Source organism: Chelonoidis abingdonii, chromosome 3 (assembly GCF_003597395.2).
Source record: "Chelonoidis abingdonii isolate Lonesome George chromosome 3, CheloAbing_2.0, whole genome shotgun sequence".
Taxonomy (NCBI): domain Eukaryota; kingdom Metazoa; phylum Chordata; order Testudines; family Testudinidae; genus Chelonoidis; species Chelonoidis abingdonii.
The window spans coordinates 57,236,574-57,260,858 of NC_133771.1; the positions used below are offsets into that span (position 1 = coordinate 57,236,574).

General features: G+C 40.3%; 1 protein-coding gene across 4 annotated transcripts in view; it reads right to left on the minus strand.

Moving 5' to 3' along the window:
• Positions 1 to 24,285, minus strand: part of LMBRD1 (LMBR1 domain containing 1) — a 232,243-nt gene that overhangs the window by 29,415 nt on the left and 178,543 nt on the right. For 3 of the 4 annotated variants that reach the window (XM_032770339.2, XM_032770340.2, XM_032770338.2), the window contains 3 exons: positions 18,350 to 18,454; positions 14,832 to 14,981; positions 4,879 to 4,960 (listed from right to left, as the gene is read on the minus strand). In XM_032770339.2, coding sequence (XP_032626230.1) covers positions 4,879 to 4,960; positions 14,832 to 14,981; positions 18,350 to 18,454 — 337 coding nt within the window. The remainder of the gene's footprint in view (positions 1 to 4,878; positions 4,961 to 14,831; positions 14,982 to 18,349; positions 18,455 to 24,285) is intronic. The other variant, XM_032770342.2, reaches the window with a different exon arrangement.

Below are 24,285 nucleotides of genomic sequence, written 5' to 3' on the forward strand. Positions count from 1 at the left end.
ACTATTTTGGTCAAGTCCTGTGGGCTGTGTTATACAGGAGGTCAGACTAGATGGTCACAATGGTCCTATCTGGCCGTGGAATCTATGAATCTAGGAAAACAAGCATCAATATAGAAAAGGATCTGATGATGCTGAATGCTCATTTCTTCACATAAAGTGGTAGAGGCCTGCATTGCTGACTCCTTTTATTAGGGTTCACAATTTTCACAGCATCATTAAGTTCCTTTCAGTGTGTGTGTGATCACCCCTAAAGCTTCTTACTGAATTCAATGTGTCCAAATGGCTTTCAGGATTCAACAGAGTGGATTCTAGTCACAAGGCCATGAGTTTTCCTGTCAAGTTGCAGGAAATGCAAATACCAGTAATTCCAGTCCAACTTTTCAACAATCAGCTTTTGCTGCTAAGCTTCACAGAATTTTTTCACCTTGTCACAGGCCCTGTCAGTGGACAGTGAAACAGGCAGTCCTCCTGTATCCATCCCATTCATATTGAGCAAGTGTTAAAAGTTGCGGAGAGAACACTTGCCTATACTTTCATCCAGTTACACTGAAAAGTACAGGGTCTCTTGAGCTCTTCTTGAAGATCAACAACTATATAATGAGCAGACTGTCACAGGAGAGGTCAAGTTAAAGCAATTCCTAGCAGCAGGAGATCCCAACATTACACTGACAATATTTAAGACACAGAGTACAATTAATGTTTTCTAATTATAATTAGGTTTGGTGGCTTTCACTATTTGTGGCGAGACAAAGTGTGATACTTAGAGGCCTTTCACATTGACAGAATTGACATTAACAAAAAAGTGATTTCGTGAATGCACAAGCTTTTGCTTGAAGAATTCATAAAAACAGTCGCTGCCTATTGAAATGGCTCAGAACTCTCTTCTCTTGCTTTTAAATGGCTTTATTCATGCTCCAGAATTCTCTGCCAGTTACTGACAATCATTCTGCTGTGTGATTAGGTCCAGGTCCACCAGACAGTAAAGTCAGGATATAAGCAGTGGGTCCAAAAAAGAGATCGCTGCAACTGCCCTGCTGCCTGTCTGTGTAAAAATGCAGGAAGCATGCACTAATACAATTAATTTTCCTTTAAGGGAAAGCTGGAGAGCAAGAAGTAGCGTAGGTAGGCACCAACAGAGCCCAAAGAGGGAAAAAAACAAAACAAAAAAACCTTCCAACATCGGGAGCCTGGCTGTTTAAACCCTGCTAAAAAGATCTGTTAACGTGTACAGTACTGAACACTAGGGGTGTTTTGTTTTTTTGTTCTGTGTTGTTTTTTTTTTAAAAGGTAAAAATTGAATCTTACAAAGAATTAAAAATTGCTTCTAGTACTCGAAAATCTTATTCAAAATATTCCATTCCAAACAAATTTTTCACCATGTCCCTGAAGTATACCAGATACAAGAGTACTAGTATTAATTACTGTGCAATATGAAGGCAGGAGAACAAGTATAAGAAAAAGAATCTGTCCTGTTGCTTAGGACACTTGTTTATATTTATAAACAATTAATAAAATAACGTGATGCATATATTCTTTGGCATGATTACTTGCCAAGGGGATGGAGGGGAGTGGGAAGCAGTAGATGTGATAGCTTGATTTCAGTAAGGTTTTTGACACAGTCCCACAAAATGTCTCCTAAGCAAACCAGGAAAATGTGGTCTAGATTAAATTACTATTATGTGGGTGAATACAGCGGCTGAAAAACTGTTCTCAAAAAGTAGTTATCAATGGTTGGCTGGCAAAAGTGGGATAAACTATCTGGTGGGATTCTGCAGGGGTCAGTAATATTCAATATTTTCATTAACAACTTGGATAACGGAGCGGAGAACATACTCATACAATTTGTAGATGATAAACTTAGGGAGGAGGGCCTCCAAGCACTTTGGAGGACAGGATTAGAATTTAAAATGACCTTGACTCATTGAAGAATTGGTCTAAGATCAACACTATAAAATCCAATACAGGCAAATACTAGGAAGGAAAAAAGGAATGCACTAATACAAAATGAGGAATAACTGGCTATGCAGTAATACTGCTAAAAAAGATCTAGGGGTTACATTGAATCACAAATTGAATACGAACCAACAATGTGATGCAATTGCAAAAAAGGGTAATATTCTTGGGTTTATTAGTGGCAGCATCACAAGACAGACAAGGGAGGTAATTGTTCTGCTGTACTGCACGTTGGTGAGGTCTCAGCTGGAGTACTGTGTCCAGTTTTGGGTGTCACGCTTTAATTAAAAAAAAAAAAAGGTGGACAAACTGGAGAGAGTCCAGAGGAGAGCAACATAACTGATCAAATATTTAGAAAACATGAGGAAAAGGTAAAAAACCAGACATGTTTAGGCATGAGAAAATAAGACTCAGGAGGTATTTTCCTAAAAGGTTTCAAATATATTAAGTGCCGTTAGAAAGAGGACAATGATCAATTGTCCTCCATTTCTACTGAAGATAGGGCTTAATGGGCAGCAAGCAAGATTTAGGTTAAATATAAGAAAAAATTTCTACCAATAGTTAAGCACAAGAGTAGGTGGCCAAGGGAGGTTGTAGAATCCCTATCACTTTAACTTTTTAAGAACAGGTTAGATAACTGGGCTCTCAGGGGATGGTGTGTGGGTATCTGGGCAAGGGGGGGCCTTGCAGCTGGGCTTGGTCGGGGGGAATTCTGGGTGTCTGGCCACCTGATTGGGCTCTGGGGAGAGAGGGAGCAGTGAAACAGGAACTGGGTTGTCATAGGGGTTTCTTCAACTCTACTACTGGAGGAATTTTTGTGTGTGTATATTGTTACAGAAATACTTGCTGACAGGTATTTTGAAATAAAATTACCAAAGTAATTGAAACTGATGTGATTATGTAGTGTTATTTTGACAAATAAAATTTTGAAGAATTTTAAAATATTGTGCATATAACTTATTTTTTTTGGTGCAGCATTCCCCTGGGAGTAATATAAATGCTGCACAAATTACAAAAAAAGAAAAGCTAAGTGGGCAGATTTCCAAACAAAAAGATTAAGGAAAAATACATTTTGGTTAATACATTAAAATGAGGAAAGGGGAACTGGAAGGTCACTCAGTGGTAAAAGCAGATTAAGGGTATACTGCACCCTAGTACGTAGCAGCAAGAAGTTATCTGAGAAAGTACAAGTGGACTGAGAAACAATACTCTAATTTACTACAGTATTTAAAAAAAATGCAAGTGCATATTCTGTCAAAGGCCCTCTATCATACACCTGCTTCAAATATCTCCTAACTCTACTGAAGCTTATTTTAAATAAATGTTTCCTTTTATAACACACTAAGGTACTGCGACGTACAAAATCTTTGGCTGCTTTACAGACATTTTAATAAACTGTATGTACTTAGATTGAACAAGTAAATGGACGATTCATGTATTGTATATATTTGTGCTAAGGAATTTTTATGCAGACAGATTCTCAACTGGTAAAAGGCAAAATTTTATCCACTCCATTTCCTCTTGTCTTCTGCTTTACCTTTTTCAGGTCAGTCATCATAGCCTCTGATACTCAGACTAAGTTAATCTATATATTAGAAGTAAATACAGAGACAACGTATCAGAAAAAAAAAACTGTTTCTTGACAGTATTAACACTTTCAAATATAAGCTAAAATTGTTTAACCATTGCAGTTCTGAACCTAAATAAAATCAAAGATTTGATAGTAACACAATCTGAGTGCAAAACTGTTTACCCCATCTTTATTTTGAAGAAAGATAAACAACTTGTCGTCTTCGGCAAGCAAAATACTGGTTAGAAATAAATCTACATGAAATGAATTCCATATTAAAGGCAACTAAAGTTCTAACAATATAGAAATTATTTTTAGAAGATTAGTTGCCATAACAACATGATCTCTGTCAGGTTGTTCTTTGCTCACTCTACTGAGAAGAAAAATACAATTCAAGTGCAATAAAATTCGCAGGGCTCTCATCTCCACTACATCTGAATAGTGGTTATAAATGAGTAGGTCACTATACAATTATGTATGTCCACAAAGCCAGTAAAAAATAAAATACTTTAAATGCTAAACATTTAAAATTAGTATATGGAGAAAATATACTTGCATCTAAAAAAGACAAATGTTAAAATACAAAGATAAATGCTTAGGAGAAAAGTGTTAGTGGTCCAAATGAATACAATTTAAATGTCAGCCTGTGGAACACTTCGTCAGAGGATGTTGTGAAGGCCAAGGACTAGTATTTATTCCTCTGACATATTTATAAAGAGCAATCATATCTCCCCTCAGCCTTCTTTTGGTTAGGCTAAACAAGCCAAGCTCTTCGAGTCTCGTTTCATATGACAGGTTTTCCATTCCTCGGATTGTCCTAGTAGCCCTTCTCTGTACCTGTTCCAGTTTGAATTCATCCTTCTTAAACATGGGAGACCAGAACTAGACACAGTATTCCAGATGAGGTCTCACCAGTGCTTTGTATAATGGCAGTAACACCTCATCTCTACTAGAAATACCACCCTTTTTGCATCTCAAAACCACATTCGCTTTTTTCATGGCCATATCACGCTGACAGCTCATAGTCACCCTATGATCAACCAATACTCCGAGGTCCTTCTCCTCTTCTGTTGCTTCCAACTGATGCAGCCCCAGCTTATGACAATAATTCTTGTTATTAATCCCTAAATGCATGACCTTGCACTTTTCACTATTAAATTTCATCCTTCTGTAAGTAAACCTTAACACAGAGGACAAACACTAAAGAAGTTTGAGCAAATGCTCAATTATTTTTTAAGAAAATAAAATTTCAGTGGTTTCTCTTGCTAGTGCACACAAATATAATGAAGTAACCAATCTTCTACAATGATTCAACACAGGAAGTGTGCACTGAACAAAAGTTTCTTGTGTCTTACCTTTTGGGGCATCTGCATCACAGACTTTAGCGACATATGTTGTAACGTTCCCTGGCTTGCCATCAACAAGTGTCATATTATGCTGCATAAAGAATATGTAATGTCAGAAAAGAACATTTTAAATAGGTTAATATATTATGCAATGTGGTGTTTTCTGAAGCATATAAATCTTGCGAGAAATCATTGACACAGCTATATTTTATAGATGTTTTAAAATTTCACTTGAAAGAAAAAAGGCTTAAAAAATTCTTGCAGTACATCTTTAATCTCTGCATTCCATTGTTTATTTTCAATGCTTTATAAGTTCTGAATTCTTACAGAGTAATATAGTATAAAATTGCTCCAAAAGATTTTCTTTTTTCATAATTAAGCTTTACTTGATGACATTCTAACAAACCCTTTAAAAAGATAAACAAGTTTGACTGTACATATAGGGACCTAATAAACATACAGTTCTATGAGCTAAAGGTGTTTGATCACATGATGGATTGAAAGATCCAGTTAGGCACTGTGGAAGTGTTATTGACTTTATTCTAGCCATGGGAACACCAGAGCAGAATTGCTCTATGATGCCGCTATGTATGCAGCATAAAATTGCAATAGCTCTTTTCAGTGCCATACTGCATATCAAATGTGGGTCTAATTTGCTGCCCAATACTGCTCCTATGTCTTTCAGCATTACTTCCCAGATTTCTCCTTCCAACTCAATATCTATATTTCAAATTATTTTCCACTAGATTTCTTATTTGGCATTTTTTAAAGCTGAGCTTTATTTGCTTATTTCATGCCCAGACATCTGATTTTCCCATTTCCCTTGATCATTCTTGCATGTCTTGATGGTTGTTTGCAACTAAAATGAACATGTGCCTGTCAACTGGAAGTGTCATGGTCACTTTCACAAAAGAGGCATTTGTTCTTTTTTTCAAATAAACCTTTGCAGATTGACCACCTGAAGGAATTATCAGTCAGCTGATCCAGTGAAAATGACAACAGCCTAACTCATGCTTCTCAAGTTATCTTTGCCTCTGCAAGACCACCAGGTCTCAAATAAGGCCTCCCCTAAAAGCAGAGACAGGCATTTCCTGAGACTGCTAGTAGTAAGGAAGTTAAAAGAATAAAGAGGAGAAACATGGGACAATTAGGCAGAAGAGTTCCCTCCCTCTCTGGTTCCAAAAGCCCACCAGTACATTTCCCCCTGGTATCCAAGACAAGCATCCCACCTTCCACTTAGATGATAGATGTCTATTTCTTCCTCACTATTCAAGGAAACAACAGCCTATTCACATTATTTCCACCCATTATGTCTGCTTCATAAATGATGCCAGCCTCAATAGTCTGTTCATTCACTTCTTCCACAATTTATTTAGTTTTTTGCACTTTCTTCCCCACTGTCTCCTACACATGGAACACCCTTCTGGAACTAATCCACAAGGACAATATTCTGATTTTTTTATTTCCTAATAGTCCACATAACACCTACGAGATATGAGCTAATTAAGACACGTTGATGTTATTCCAGATTTTTCTACTTTTATTACACCATGTTGTGCATCAGTCTTTACTGAGAAGTTAATTCTCTGAGTGAACATACTGATGTTACTCAAGTCTTTCAACACCCTAAAACCATTAATTGTCTCATTAGGCTCCTTGGGGAATAGATCATATCTTTTTATCTCTGCTGGGAAGCTTCTAGGTTGCTTTTGTATATTGTATTTTTATCATTTCTTCCAAACTCCTTCTAATTTAGGGTCTCAAATTTATTTCATTATGTAAGACCAAGCAATACCCTTGGTAGAAACTATCCCCTTTTATACTGTCATTTTTTTTTTAGATTTTGCTTACTATCGCTTTAGTCAATCATCAAGCTCTTAAAGGCTATTCATACTTTCAAGCCAACATAAATTAAGTCTTCCATAAGACGAACTTCAAATTCTATTTCAATAGCAAAATGAAAGTATATTAAAGATGCTACTTTTCTTCAATTAATTTTGCATTTCTATCTAAAAATCCAGTTTGTCTGACACATTTTATTCATTGAGTACTGAGAATTCTAAGGGACACTTCATAGATCATAGAATAGATGTTGTTCTTGCTCTGAAAAGCTTACAATCTAAATGAAAACAGAATGAAAGGGAGTGGGTTAAGAGATGAGAATGCAGGGGTTGCAGTTAAAGATGATTTATTTACTTAGAGTGCATGTAACTTGGTTGATTTTTTAAAAAACATTAACTGAAAGCTTAAAAGGGTGTCCTTTTATTGGAAAGGGATAGGCTGATGAGCGTATTTATAAGGGCGGAAGGCAGGTGGAACAGCATAGTAAATCAGAGATATAGAAGTAGGAAGCAGAGGAATGTGCAGGTGGAAAAGGATGAAATGAGGGCAGAGAAGAAAAGTAAGAAGTGCAAAGCAATACCATCATAGAGTAATGGACTGTACTATACTGACATCACAAGGGTCTAGGGGCTTTGAAAGCATGCTGGAGTATGTGTGCCTCCACCAGGGGTTTACATGGCTTACTCACCTCAGAGTGTGCGTCTCTTCCCCCAAGGTAATGTAGGTATGAGAGAAGAAGTCCAGATAGAAGACTTCATAAGATTTTGTTCATTTTAAAAGTTCAGCTCCCCCCAAGTATTGAAAATAGATTAAATGGCAATTGCTAGAATTACTCTTCTCCTTTTTTGAAGATCAGTGCTACATTTGGTTTTCTCCAGCATTCTGGGACCTTTCAACTTCCCTGAGTTTTCAAAAGTAACATTAGTCAGTGGTATAGTCAGGAGACGAGGATTCAATTCCTGATCCTGTCACATATTTTAGATTAGTCCTGATCCAATGCTTTAACCACAAGGTCATCTTTTCCTCCTAATCAATCCTCTCCCTTTTTACTTAACAAAAATTGCACAAGCCAATGCTTCTACTTCAAGATGCTTTTTTCTCTTTTAAGGTTTTAAACATAAAAAAGGATGGGAAGTTGAAGAATCTAAAGTTACAGAATTGCTGAATATGTCTACAGAAATATTATTGTTTCCCCAATAGGGATATTTACAGATTAATTGGAATTTGAAAGCATATGAAGAAAGATTACAATGGAGAAATGGGAACAGCAAATTAACTCCAGTATACAGATGAAAACACACTTAAAATTGAATTCTGATTTCTACATAGGCAGGGTACTAAGTACAGATTAAACACTCACAGAACTAGTTTTTACAATATGCAAGAAACACCAGAAGAAGTTTAAAAAAATACTTCAATCAAAGCTAAGAAAAAGCAGGGAATATAATTCTCAGTTTTGATTTTTACATTCAAGGCTCATGTACTAACCAATTTAGTTTTCAATTATTTAAATACATGAGAATCACCACCTACGTATCCGAAAGCTGTTAAGAACTGCTGAAAATTGGCAACTGCTTGCATGTCAATGTATCCATACAATCAAATTTCAGCTGGGAAAAACCCTAGTTCATGCCATTGCCAGTAGAGGACAGTTTCCTACATACATCTTTTCAAAGGCTGTCTTAATTGAGAGATGAAACAGGAAACATTCTCCAATTGGTTCAGAGAAGTTTCACAAGCTAATTAGATATAAAATGTAGGTTCCATGTAGGAATGGATTCTCTAACCAAAAGACAGATCTGTTCAATAACCTTTTAACTAAATTATAGCTGGATACATTATTTTGATCAACTGGAGATGTACTTTTACTGACAGTATGGAAAGTCCCAAACATATCACGAAGTACATACAAAATTATAGATTAAATGGGACCTGAAGCTGGGTTTATGTTATTGCTGGTTGCCCACAAAGAGAACCTTTTCCACTTACAATCATAACAGGCAAGTTGACTGCTTTAACAGAAACTCCTGGACCTTTTCCAAACAGGACAGTTCTAAATCTGTCAAATCTCTATAGCCCATGCTGTCAAATGGAGAGAGTCTGTGTCTATACGGGAATTGTGGCCTCTCTACTGGGGACAATAGGTCTGAAATTGTGTGTCCGGGGGCGGAGGGGAAGAAAGAAACTCCTTACAACTCCTGCAAGACATCAGAGAGAAAACCTATCTTATCCAGGCCTTGGAATCACAATAACCTTGGTTTTCCTCTTGTTTGGTTCTCCTGACTAAGAAAAAGTCCCCATTTAGTCTAGAAGAAACCCATTATGGAATGATTAGCTGCTCCTATTCTGAAGCAAAAGCTCTAACATTTGGTGCTGCGTTTTGTTGCACACAGGTCCATTTCGACATATATCCATAGGGAGATGTATGCTACTGAGATCTTGAGTGACAACAAATGTTGATTGTAAGTCGTTGCTCAGCCGATCTGCCAGTAATATTGTCCTTCCCTGCAAGGTGGCTACCAAATGGATAAATTTCGTGTACTGTGTACTATGGACTATCCCACAGAGGTATGGCATCTCTGCACAGCTAGCTGGAAGGTGCTCCCCTTAATTGTTCACATAAAATATCTGCAATGTTCATAGTTCATAGACTCTAGGACTGGAAGGGACCTCAAGAGGTCATCGAGTCCAGTCCCCTGCCCTCCTGGCAGGACTAAATACGGTCTAGACCATCCCTGATAAACATTTATCTAACTTACTCTTAACTATCTCCAGAGAAGGAGATTCCACAGCCTCCCTAGGCAATTTATTCCAGTGCCTAACTACCCTGACAGTTAGGAACTTTTTTCTAATTTCCAACCTAAATCTCCCTTGCTGCAGTTTAAGCCCATTGCTTCTTGTTCTATCATTAGAGGCTAAGGTGAACAAGTTTTCTCCCTCCTCCTGATGACACCCTTTTAGATATCTGAAAACTGCTATCATGTCCCCTCGCAGTCTTCTCTTTTCCAAACTAAATAAACCCAGTTCTTTCAGCCTTCCTTCATAGGTCATGTTCTCAAGACCTTTAATCATTCTTGTTGCTCTTCTCTGGACCCTCTCCAATTTCTCCACATCTTTCTTGAAATGCAGTGCCCAGAACTGGACACTATACTCCAGTTGAGGCCTAACTAGCGCAGAGTAGAGTGGAAGAATGACTTCTCGTGTCTTGTTCACAACACACCTGTTAATCAGTAATGTTGTCAGTAAGTACTTGATTCACTCTGCCATGTAGAAGATGGAGAAGGACTTGAGAACCCAATATAACAGTCTTAATTCTAGATGTTGATGTGAAGTTTTTTCCTCCCAGAAATTCATGTGAGTGAGTTTACAAATCCTAAGAATAGCTATGACAGCCTAGAATGGAAGTGTCAGAGGAGACTGGGACTGAGGGAGCTGGAAAGTTGAAAGCATCTCCTTCCAGAGCAGAGAGATGCTGAATCTACCATGTAAGGGATAGGAATACATTCCTGGCAGTATCAATTTCAAAATATTGCTGTCTGTATTTGGCTAGCATGACATGACATACTGAAGTACATATGCTGCCAAAGGCTCATCAACTTGAGAAAGAACATCTTCAACATGAATTCTCTTGTAGTTAATTTTACTGCTGAAAGGATTTTTAAATTTGTTTGTTCTGGAAGAAAAGTACTGCGTTTTTAAGAATTAAAAATTGTCTCAATAAAAAAGTATTACGTGGGTTAGACTCTAAGGCATCTAACAAGGAACTAAGGTCTCCCAGGTAGTTGCTCTTTGTTAGCAAACAAATTGATAAGACAAACAAAAAAAATCAGATGTCTTTCAGTGATCTCTGAGTGGACCCTACTGATTGCAGCTCAGGTCATCTGCAAATGTGCTGGCTCCCCGCTAGATGAAAGACAATAGGAAAAATCTAACATTCTTCTCCAGTACTAGAGAACATTTACCATGTGACACTAAGGCCTTGTGAATAATGTAGCTGGAGTCGACATAGTTTAGGTCAACTTACTGCAGTGTCTACAACATACTGCGTTGACGGGAGATGCTCTCACATTGACTTACCTTACTCCTCTCATTCCGGTGGAGTACCGGAGTCGACTGAAGAGTGCTCTGCGGTTCATTTAATGTGTCTTCACTAGACCCGCTAAATTGACCCCTGCTGCATCAATCGCAGCAGCGTTGATCCCCAGTAAGTGTAGACATGGCCTAAGGTACTGCTGCATAGACTCCACTGTGCACCCAGACAGTACTGTCCTGGGAGTGAGGCAGGAGTACAAGTGAACTCTCAGAGCAACGATATTGGACTTGGGAATTCAGAGGGCATATATGTCAGAGGGTCTGCTGGGGTGGGGCAGAGACATGCACTGGGGTCAGTGAGATGTAGTTGACCAACTACAATTAAGCTAGGTTGTTGAGCCTCTGAAAGGCAGCAAATCCTTAATGGGTCTTTTATCCTCAAGTGCTCAACTCCTAGAAAAACCAGTTAAGTCTAAATCTTATTGTACATACAGGTAATCCAAAGCTACGGTTAAAATTTAAATAAATCTGAGCATGTTACGGTATACAAAAGTCCTCCAACACTTAAACATCTATTCCTTTCCCATGATGATACCATGTAGGGAGAAAAAAAACTGGAAAAAAAATTAGTGTGTTTAAAATTAGCTTAATACTTATTACTTGTAATTACACACTTGATTAAACACAATGTATGGTTGTGGCATGATGATACTTAAGCTTGTTTGGGTGCCCTAAATGAGCAATTTCATACCATAACATATTTGGATTTCTTTTAAGTTTAACATTGATTCTAAATGTTCCTAGGTAACTATCCATAGATTCATATACCTGCATATTTTAAAGTCAGAAAGGACAGCTGTAATCATCTAGTCTGACCTTCTCTAACACAGCCCACAGGACTTACTTACATTAACTCCCACTTCAAGATCAATAGGTGTGATTGAACTAGTGCATCCCATTTAGAAAAACATCCAATCTTGATCTAAACATTTCCAGTGATGGAAAATCTAATCACAACCCTTGATAAATTGTTAATAGTTAATTATCCTCACTGTTAAAAATTTGTGACTTATTTTTACTCTTAATTTGTCTATCTTCAACTTCTGGCCATTGGATATGGTCATCTCTTCAACATAGCAGACAAAGGTACCTCTATTATGAAATTTCTGTTCTCCACATAAGTACTGATCAAATAACACCTTAACCTTGTGTTTGATAGATTGTAGTGAGACTCAAGGACCTCAAAGTACATTTTTCAATACTTTAATCATTCCTGTGACTCTTCTCTGAACACACTCCAATTTTGGAACATCTTTTTTGAATTATGGACAGCAGAACTGGATACAGAATTCCAGCAGCTGTTACAGTGTCTAACAAAGGAAACATAGCCTCCACTCCTACATGAGATTCTCCTGATTATATATCCAAGGCCAATGCAATGCTTTTGGCTATATAGTGTTCGTCTGGAAGCTCATGTTCATCCTCTGTGACCTCAAAATCATCCCTAGAGCCACTGCTTCCCAGGACAGACGTCAAAATCCTATAAGTAAGGCCTATATTTTTTCCTCTAGATATACACTTGATTGCATTAAAAATGCATAGTGTTTGCCTGAATCCATTTTTACCAAGCAATCTAGATTATTCAGTATCAGTGAACTGCCCTTTTCATTATTAACCACCACTCTTATTTTTGTGTCATCCGCAAACTAAGGGATTTTATTTTTCTTCCATGTCATTGATAAAATGTTAAATAGCACAGGACCAAGAACCAATCCCTGTGAGATCCCACTAAAAGCACTCAATGATTCCCTGCTTACAATTACATTACAACTTATCAGTTTTCAATACATTTAATGTGTGCAATATTGATTTGTATCATTTTAGTTTCTTAATCAAAATTTTGTTCAGTACTATTACTTTTAACACCCAGACGTGTAATCTCATGAAAAAAAGATATCAAATTCGTTTAACAGGTTCTATTTCCCATAAACCCATGCTGATTGACATTAATTATATTACTCTCAATTCTTCATTAAACTGAGGCCATATCAGCCATTCTTATATTTTGTCGAGTTTCAGTATCAGACTAGTAGGGCTATAGTTACCCAGGTCACCTCATTTGCACTTTTAAATATCGGCACAACAATAGCATTCTTCTATTCCTTTGAAATTTCCAGGTTTCCAAGACTTATTGAAAACAAACACTTATGGGTCAGAGAACTCTCCAGCCAGCCCTTTTAAAACTGTCTGACACCGAGTAAGTTATCTGGATCCATTCCTCTGGGGTTAGAATGAAAGGTATTATATTCATATCACATAATGATCAGTGACGACTTGGGTCTTCTCCAAACACTTTGAAGAGATTGCTGTACACTTCTGCTTTTTTGCATTGACAATTCTACCATTTCCATCTAGTATTAGGATTCCATCTGTTCCTAATATACTTAAATTCCTCATCTCTAACTTGGCAAGCCATAGATTTCTTCAAGAGTCCATTTGCTTCCCTTATTAATTTTGGATGATTCCCAATTTCTAATTTACAGTTATTTCTCTCACCTATCCCATTTCCCCTTGTGTTATACATTGTGTGTTTAATGGCTGCTTTCACCTAAAACAGGCTGTCTTAACCAGTGTTATCTCTAGCCTGCTTCTTGCTTGCATATATATACCTGCCCCTGGAAATTTCCACTACATGCATCCGATGAAATGGGTATTCACCCACGAAAGCTCATGCTCCAAAACATCTATTAGTCTATACATCTAAGTTCGTTGTTTAGGTGCCACAGGACTCTTTGCTGCTTAACCATTGTAATGTTTTCTCACAATTTTGGGACAGAGACTTTTTGGGTATCTAGTCAAAATGTTTTCAACAGTTCCCATTTGTTCACATTTTTGTGTTTAAATTCTCTCCCCCAGCTCCTTCGGCTCAGAATTGTTTTCAACTTTGTGAAATTGGCTCTTTTAAATCACCAACTATATATTACTAGTTTGGACTTCACATGTGTAAACAGAGCAACTGAGTCATGATCACGTGCACCTAAGCAACTACTGATTTTTAATTCAGAGATCAATTCCTCTGTATCTATCAATATCAGGTCTAATGCATGTTGGATGCAACGGTCTTGAATTAGGAAATAGTCATTTAAGTTTTGGAAACTCCAAGGACATATTAGTACTCGTAGAATGAGACTTTGAGCATATGTCACTCAGATTGAAGTTCCAGATGATTACGTACCTTTTTTCTTAAAAATAGAAAGACGTAAATACAATAAATATGAAGTGCAAGAATCAAAACTAATTTAAAATAGAAAAAGGTAGGGAATGGAATAGGAACAGCAAAACTTTAAGATAACAAAGAGCAGGGATGCAAGAGTTAAAAGAAGCAGGAGTTAAAATTAACAACTGAAAAGTTTAGGTGTTAATTATAAACTAATACTGTAAAAAAAGCTAAGGTGAAGTAGGACATTTACAGGATAAAAGTAAGTTTTGGGATTATTTAAAAAATTAGACAAAGATTTAAATTTTTTTTTTTTTTTTTTTTAAAAACAGAACTATCACAACATATGCCCACCTTTACTCTGACTACCTTGTATCCTATTATGCCTCCCACTTTTTTCTTTTTGTTTTTAGATTAGCAAGCTCTCTCGCGCAGCCACAGTTCGTTACTATGAGTTTATACAGAAATTTCCACAATGGGACCCTACTCCTGATTGGGGAGCTTGGTCATTACCAGAATATAATGAAAACAATAAAAAGCTGTTCCTATGCTGAGAGAGCCTAAGGCGTACTGTACAAATTACAAAAACTGTAATTTCTTTCTAGATGGGGGCAGGACCAGGTCCCTTTACAGCTTTACATATAAACTACGTGCTGCATTGTGTAAAAGGGCGCAACAGAGTTTCTCCAGGCTGCACTCCTCCAAAATATCCAGAGGCACAATAACTTTAGGAGATTCTTATGGTTATATCCCTTCAAAAATAGGTATATAGCAGGGCTGTGCTTTGCCTCACCCCATATATGCAATTCTATTACATTTTAAAAAAAAAAGTTAAGTTTTATATATATCCTTATGAAAGGGAAAGTCTCACCTGAACCAGGTATTTTTGGCTTCCATACATGACATACTGAGGTGCAAGACTGTAGATCATATAACTTGTGTGAAGAACAATCAAGAGAAGTGTCATACAGAGAAATAAGAGTGCTTGAGGCCGAGTTTTACCTCTTCTAATCTTATACAACTAAAAAAAACCAGAAGACATGTACAAATATTAGATCATAATTGTTTCTCTAGGTTATCATGCTTGATATCTGTTAAAGGACATTGCTTTTAAATTAGATATTTATATTAGTTATTTTCCCAATTACATCCTGAAACTCTACTGTTAAGAGACAGTAGAAATATATTCAAAAAACTTTTCCCCCCAAAGGCATAGCTGTAAACGTAAAAGCCTCTACATATACCATACAAATGATCAAGCTTCAGAGAAGCAATTAAGGGCTGTTTGCAGATCCTCTGAGTGTGCAACTACAGCACAATCATCTGGATACTGGCGATCAGTTATTGATGCTGATATTAGATTAGTTCTGGCACAGAGATGGGAAAGGTTAAAGAGGTTGCTGTCAAACTGATATTCTTTTACACCAGTTCAGATGACAGAAGTAGAGCCACTGCACAGGATGGAGGCAGTCATCTGGTCGTGGAGGAGTCTTATAGTGATAAATTTGCTTGGGTGGCCAAAACTTTTACATGGATTTTCAACAGAGCCTCACAGCTGATAGAGTCAAAGGCTTTGGTCATATCAATAAAGGCCATATACAGCTACTGGTATTGTTCTTGACATTTTTCCTGGATCTGCTTGGCTGCAAAAATCATGTTCCTTGTGCGTCGTGATGGTTTGAAGCCACCCTGGGACTCTGGAAGTACTTCCTCTGCAAGAGGAAGCAGGCAATTCAGTCAGATTCTAGCAACAATCTTCCCAATGATTGAGGACGATGACAATGCCTCGATAGATGTCATAATTGGCTTTGTCTTCCTTTTTGAAAATGGTGACAATGTTAGCATTACATAAGCCAAGAGGGATTTCTTCGATGCAGCAGATTGAGGAGCAACAAGTGAAGCTTGTTAGCCATTGTTTCTCCCCCAACTTTCATTACTTCAGCTGGTATGCCATCAGGACCTGGTGCTTTATTGTTCTTCATTTGTTTAATTGCTTTGCAGACCTCCTCAGGTGTTGGTGAGCTGGCAAGAGATTCCCAGATTGGGTGCTGAGGGATGGAGTTAATGGTGTCAGTCACAGTTGATTCTCTATTTAGAAGCTTTTGGTAGTGTTTCTTTCAGCGCTCTTTGATGGATTTGTTATCTTTAAGAAGGGTACTACCATCTTCAGATCTCAGAGGTGAGAGTCCATAAGAGCTTGGTCCATACAGGGTCTTAGTCTCTCAAAAAACCTCTGCATATCACGTCAGTCATTCAATATTTCGATTTCTTTTGCTTTGTCCTCCCACCATTTGTTCTTGATTTCTCGGATCCTCCTTTGAACTTCAGCTTTGAGCTGAGGGAAAGAGCTCTGCTTCCGACTGGATAGTGGTTGGCTTTGCCAGTCGCAGAAAGCTTTTCTCTTTCATTCCAAAAGGGCTGTAATCTTGATATTACTGTTGTCAAACCAGTCCTGATGGGAGCAAACAGCCCTTAATTGCTTCTATGAAGCTTACAAAAGCCTAGGGGTACTCTGAACATTGGCAAAACAAAAGTTCTCCACCAGCCAGTCCCTGGTCAATCACCAGACCCAGCAAGGAAGATCTACATCAACAAAGAAGAACTGGAAAATGTAGAATACTTTGCCTATCTTGGCAGCCATCTCTTGCAGAGGACAGACAGACTTCGAGATTGAGCACAGAATTCAATGTACCAGCCTTGCCTTTCGCAGACTGTCTTGCTGGGTGTTCAACAATCACAACATCGGAACAGATATTCGACTCTAAGTTTATAAAGTGGTGGTAATCCCAATTCTCCTTTATGGCTGAGAGACTTGGGTGACCTATTGAAAACACATGAGAAACTGGAATGCCAGCACAAGCACTTTCTTTGGAAGATCCTCAGTGTAAAGTGGGAGGATTGTTGAACCAATGTCAGTGTCCTCACGGAGGCCAACATCTTCAGTGTTGATGCCTTGATCATCATCCAGCATCAGCTGAGGTGGAGCAGGCACTGTGTGTGCATGCCTGATGAACGCTTACCAAAATAACTGCTGTATGCCCAACTCAAAGGAAAAAGAAAACAGGGAGGCCAAAAGAAATATTTAAAAGACATCCTCAAGATAAACATCAAGAGATGTGGCTCGACACCACACACTGGGAGATAGCAGCCCAGGATAGGGGTAACTGGCCAAGACTGGTCAGAGAGGAAACATCCACTTTTGAGGAAAATTGCCTTGACCTGGTCGCAAAAAAACACCAGAAAAGGAAAGACAACTGTCACGTAGTAATCGTGGACCAACTCTGTCTTCGAACACCACCTGCAACGTCTGCCTATGAGCCTGTGACTCAAGGATGGGACTCATTCACCAGAAGACCCATGAAAAATAAAAGCTGTGAAAGATCATACTTGACCTCTAGGGATCACTGATGACAAACGATCAAACTGTATTAACAATATTTTACAAAATATCCTGTGATCTAAGATCTCTAACGTCAAAATTGGCAGTTTTCTTTATTCCATATGACTGTTACCATCTCATTTTATTTTCAGTGGGGCTGATGCCAAACTATCATCATTCAAGATGGTTGCCTACAGGCTTCGCATGTGACAATGGGACTGTCCTTAGTAAAGATGCCACTCCCTGGACTTTAAGGTTAGCGACTTGGACAGGAAACTGAGGAGACAGGGGAATGTGGAGTTCAGGAGAAGATCTGGGACTGGAGACAAGAGACCATGGGGGAGGAGACCAAGTGGACAGGTGACAATGTGGGAAGGGAAAACATAAGATAACAGGAAGGGAGAGGAAGGATAGATAGGTAGCTCCTCCACTCTCAAGATTAGGAAAGGGTAAGGGGAGTCTTCTTCTGAGCAACCAATGGGGAGTCTACATTGTTGCAGGCACATTTAAAGGTTGGATTTTGACCCTGGAATGTGCTCACACTTTGTGGGCAGGTGACTTCTACCCTCAACGCTCAAAAATCAGAAGCCAAAAACCCACACATGCTCAGTTTGCCACACCCCTACACTCCACCTCACACATAAATCATGATATTTGAACACTTAGGGTTGGCAAAACATTGAATGTGCTGCTTCCACAAAGATCCCAGACTCTGCTGGCTTGATACCTGCAATTTTGTCTCAAGTTGAAACCGATTACCCTCCTTTAACCAGGCCATCAAGCCAAAACACAATCTAGCTTTTCAAAACATGGTAGAAACCCTTAAGACTCTTGCTAAAACAATTGATTGTAATATTGTTTAAAAAGAATAATTGCTTCACACCATTTTAGTTTTTAGAACATGGTAGAGAGAAAATTCTGCGAAGTCCTTTTGTATCTGTTACATACATTTTAAATATTTTATATAGTAATTTATAAATGTTACATTTTAGTAAATAAGTAATATTTACCCTTATCCAAAAGAACCATATACCCATGTTTCGAATCCCTGCCATTGAAGTGAAGATAAAATACATAATAATTGTTGTAATGAGGATATAATCAAGTGGAAAAACCTAAAAGAGAACAATATTAATATATAAAAGCTGAAAAAAGAAATGAAAACACTAACATAACAAATATGCAACACAAACCAAATTACAAGAGTGCCTGAACATCTAATTTTACAAAACAGGTTTCTTAGGACAATGAGATGCTGTATATATCAAAACAACTCATTGTGCAAGTGTTTGAGGTGGTAAGGGAAGGAAAAACCTGCTTGATTTAAAATGTAAGATAGTTAATTACAAATAGAGCTGAAACGATTAACAGTCCAATTCACAAAAGAGACCGAATAGCTTTGTGAATTTTTTCCTAGCTTCACCTCAATTTGAATTAGATATTGTTTCACTCCAACTTCAAAAGTTGGGCTAGACTAGTTCACTCCACTTACAGCAAAGTCCAGAGTTAGAATAGCACAAGAGGCCTCTTTCAAATGAGTTAATATAAGAGATATAACATTTATATATCACTTTTAGAGTAAAGTCAAAATTAATATAAACCTTTTATTAAATACACAACTACTTATGTGACTTACACAGCATTTTTAAAGAAAGTACTGTTGTGAGCATTACTTAGTGGGGATCTGATAGTTAATTCTAGTTAATAAATAATATTCATAGGGAAAATACGGCATGCCCCTAGCATCTTAATGTTGATATAGTATTTAGTCCTTTCTCCAGTCATCCTCTTGGTACAGTTTATCCTGTCTCCTTAGTATTTCCAACATTTGTCCTTTTCCTTGTTTCCTTACTGTTAACACTGTTTATATCCTAGCTATCTATTGCCTTAATTACTATGATCTCTTATGTGGCTTAAGTGCTTCTGAACTCTTTTCACAGAAGTCTGCCCCCAGTGTTTAGTCCTAACTATGTCTTTTTTTAAAAAAGGAGAAAACAGACAACATAATGGACTCTAAAAGTGATCATTAAAAATGTAAAATAACTCCATTCAAGTATTTGTATTATGCATGTTTATCATCTTCATTCTAGAGGGGATGGATCCTCAAGGTGTATGTTGGGTTGGAGTACTTCGTTAGGTAGCCAGTCTTCTCAGCCTGATTTTCAGAGCATGGATTGATGCCCAATACTCTGGAAATTAGCTTCCTTTAAAATTGCCCTAGTTTGGGTATGCAGAACAGAGGCAGAGGCAACCCAAATCACTAGTGACAATCTTCTTTGCCTCTATTGAAGTCCAGGGCACAACCACCCCAAGTGGGATCATTTTTCCACATCACCACCACTGAGTTCAGCGGCCACAAGTTATTCAAAAGTCACATGCTATGTTGACTCTCAGGCACTGTTTTTGTTCCTTCACACAAGAGCTTTATAGTTGCCAGCACATTGCAGAAACTGAGAAAGAGAATGATGAGGCAACCGTGATGATTAAAAACCTTCTTGCTTTTATAGTTAGATTTTTTTCATTGAATTTTATGTCGGTGATTACAACTTGCCTTTTGGTAGGCTACCAGAATACCATATTTCAGACCAATAAATCAGTTTACTACTGAATACCTGTAAAGGATTTTTTTTTGAGATACCCAACATACACAAACACTAGAGTCTAGTTTAACTTTGTATACATATACACTTCCACACATTGTCTTTTCATCAAAGAGAATTGTTGCTTACCCTACAATACAACGGTTCTGAGGTGTGTTTTCCCTTTCTGCTGTGTATATGCCCTATGTGTGAGATCAGATTATTTTGAAATGATGTCTGTTGGAGCGATTCCTTTGTCTCTGAAAGCCCTTTCCAGCTACCATAGCTGAGAGTAAAAGGGATGAAGCTACCTTAAGCTGCCTCTCCTCCCTTCACAAATCAAAAATCCCGATTTCAGAGCTTAGAATTAGCAGGGATGGAAGTTGGGTCATGGAATGTGTGTGGACAACACATTTTGAAGAAAAGATGATTACTCACCTTTGTAACTGTTCTTTGAGATTTGTTGCTCATATCCATTCCAATTAGGTGTGCACGCGCCATGTGTACGATCGTTGGAATATTTTTACCTAAGCAACACTCGGTGGTTGGCTGAGGCGCCCACTGGAGAGGCACCCTTATGGCACCAGATATATACCCCTGCCAACCCAGCGCCCCCTCGGTTCCTTCTTGCCGGCTACTCTGACAGAGGGAAAGGAGGGCAGGTTTTGGAATGGATATGAGCAATATCTCGAAGAACAGTTACAAAGGTGAGTAACTCTCTTTACATCAAGTGCTTGCTCATATCAATTCCAATTAGGTGTCTCCCAAGCCTTACCTAGGTGGTGGGGTCAGAGTGAATTATCATAGACTGAAAGACCGCCGAACCAAATGCAGCATCACCCCACACAGCTTCACTATCGCATAGTGGGAAGTGAAGGTATGTACTGATGACCAAGTTGCTGCCCTACAGATCTCCTGTATGGGGACATGAGCCAGAAAGGCGGAGAACGAAGCTTGAACCTGAGTGGAGTGGGCAGTAAGGGCGCGTAGTTGGGGCATCAGCCAAGTTATAGCACGCTTGGATGCATGATGTAATCTAGGACGAGATACGCTGCATGGAGACTGGGAGACCCTTCATCCAGTCTGCCACTGCCACAAACAGCTGGGTCGTCTTTCTGAAAGGTTTCATTTGCTCAATGTAAAAGGCAAGGGCCCTGAGAACATCATCTAGAGAGTGCAGCTGTTCTCACTGAGAAGTGTGCGGCTTCGGATAGAAAACCAGAAGGAAGATGTCTTGGTTGACATGAAAGGCAGACACCACTTCAGGAAGGAAGGTGGGGTGTGGTCGCAGCTGTACCTTGTCTTTATGAAACACCATATATGGTGGGTCCGATATGAGGGCCCGAAGTTCCGACACATCTCACCCAGGTGATATCGACGAGGAAAGCTGTTTTCCAGGAAAGGTACAGAAGCGAGCAAGTGGTCATCCGCTCGAACGGGGCACCCATGAGCTTGGTTAGGACCAGGTTGAGGTTCCACAAAGGGGCCGGATGCTGAATTCGCGGGTACAGACGTTCCAATCCCTGGAGGAACCTGCTGACCATGGGATTGGAGAACACCAAGCACTCATTTTCGCCCAGGCGGAAGGTTGAAATCACTGCGAGGTGAACTCTGGTGGATGAAACTGCTAGGCCCTGCTGTTTCAAGGATAGAGATAATCTAGGATGGTAGATACTGGCACCTCCAGAGGGGCAGTATTGCTTAGGGCACACCAGCAGGAGAAGCGCTTCCACTTGGCCAGATACATGGACCTAGTAGAGAGCTTTCTGCTGCCCAAGAGAAAGCGCTGCACCAAGCAGGAGCAATGCAGCTCAGATTGAGTTAGCCATGCAACATCCATGGTGTGAGATGGAGGGATTGGAGGTCCGGGTGTCATAGTCGGCCGTGCTTCTGGGTAATCAGGTCCGGCCACAGCGGGAGCGGAATTGGCGTGGTTGAGGAGTGTGGTGTACTAATGCTGCCTGGGCCATGCCGGGGCAATTAGTATTAGGCAGGCCTTGTCCCTTTGCAATTTGAGATGGATCTTGTGAACTAATGGGAATGGAGGAAAGGTGTAAAACAGATGGTCTTTCCACGGTATCAGGATGGTGTCCGATAGTGAGCCCGGGGACTGTCCCTGGAGAGAGCAGAACACGCAGCATTTCCGATTCTCACGAGAGGCAAAGAGGTCGACCTGGGGAAATCCCCACTTCCAGAAAACAGAACGGATAATGTCCGGGCAAATCGACCACTTGTGAGCTAGGAAGGATCTGCTGAGGCGATCTGCCAAGCTGTTCTGGACTCCTGGGAGAAATGATGCCGCCACCAGGTCGATTGAGTGGGCTATGCAGAACTCCCACAGTTTGATGGCCTCCTGACAGAGGGGGGACGACTGTGCTCCCCTTTGCTTGTTGACGTAAAACATGGCCATTGTGCTGTCCACAAGGACTGCGACAAACGGCCCTGAAGGTGCTTGTGGAAAACCTGACACGCCAGGCCAATGTGCAGGAACTGAGAGCAGTTCATATGTACGGCTCTCTCTCGAGAGGACCAAAGGCCCTGTGTATGAAGGTTCATAAGGTGAGCGCCCTAGCCCAGAGATGACACGTCTGTGGTCAGGACCAGGGAGGGCTGTAGTGCATGGAATGGCACTCCCTGTCATAACAGAGTGGGGTTCAGCCACCAAGCCAGGGAGGATAAGACCTCCATCGGTACCATGAGCACTGTGCCCAAGTCATGCCGGCCTGGATGTTAGACTGATGCGAACCTGGCCTGGAGTGGATGGAGGCGTAGTCAGGAATGTCTGGTCACAAAGGTGCACAACACCATGTGCCCCCAGAAGACCGAGACACGTGTGAGCTGTGGAGGTTGGGAAGCTCTGGAGTCTGAGGATAATGGCCACCATGGCCTGGAAGTGGGCGTATGGAAGGCACGCACGGGAGAGATTTGAATGCAGGACTGCTCTGATGAAGTCTATTCTTCGGGTCGGCTGCAAAGTGGACTTTTTGACTTTGAGCAGCAGGCTCAGCTGTCTGAACAGGCTCACAGTGAACCGAACATGAGATTGCACCTGGAGCTTTGAGTGACCCCAAATGAGCCAATCATCGAGGTACGGAAACACTTGGATCTGATGTCGGCGGAGTGAGGCAGCTGTGATGGCCATGCACTTCGTAAAGACCTTTGGTGCCACGGACAGGCCGAAGGGAAGTACAGTATTGCAAGTGCTGATGGTTAACCACAAAGTGGAGGAAATGCCTGTGTGGCAGGTAAAATCGCTATGTGGAAGTACGGGTCCTTCATGTCGAGGGCGGCATACTAGTCTCCAGGGAAGGAATAATGGTTCCCAGGGAAGCCATGCGGAACTTCAACTTCACCATCAATATGTTGAGTCTGCGCAGGTCCAGAATGGGCCGTAGCCCCCCCTTTGCCTTGAGGATTAGGAAATAACGAGAGTAAAACCCCTTGCCCCCCAGTTCTCTTGGAACCTCTATCGCTCCGAGAGCCAGAAGCGACTGCACCTCCTACAGAAGGAGTTGCTCATGAGAGGGGTCCCTGAAGAAGGATGGGGAGGGAGGGTGGGAAGGGGGGAACGAAACAAATTGCAGATGGTATCCACTTTCTACCGTGCATAGGACCCAGTGGTCTGATGTTATGCGGAACTGCACAGGAAGGAAATAGAGGTGGATGGAGAAAGGTGGGAAAGGATCCTGCAAGGAGACTGGTGCTCCGCCCTCGGGTGCACCTTCAAAAGATTTGCTTGAGCCCCGTCGATGGTTTTTGGGGGCTGGGGGAAGCTGATTCTGGCCTGTCCAAGGGTCAGGCCTCCTCCTACCATCCCAGCCACGTCTTCTGGAGAAGTCCTGTCTGGGCCGAGGGCTAGGGTAGGTGCATTGCGGTTGGGGCCGAAAGGGCCTACGATGTGTCTCCAGGGTATGCATGCCCAGTGAGCGCATAATGGCCCGGTTATCCTTTAGACTCTGCAGTCAGGAGTCAGTTTTGTCTGAAAAAAACTCGTGGCCATCCAAGAGCAGGTCCTGAATTGTTTGCTGCAGTTCCAGCAGAAGACCAGACAGCTGCAACCACGGAGATGCGGTGCATAGCTACGCTGGAGGCTAGAGTCCTTGCCGCCGAGTCTGTTCTATCTATTGAAGCCTGCAAGGAGGTCCTGGCTACTTTCTCGCCCTCCTCTAGCAAGACCCCCAACTCCTCCCTGGACCTCTGAGGAACCAGTTCCTTGAACTTCCCCATCAAGTTCCAGCTGTTGCAATTATAACAGCTCAAGAGAGCCTGCTGGTTAGCCGCCCGAAGTTGTAGACCACCAGTCGAGTATACCTTGCAGCCAAATAAATCCAGGTGCCTAGCATCCTTGGATTTAAGGGCGGGCGGTG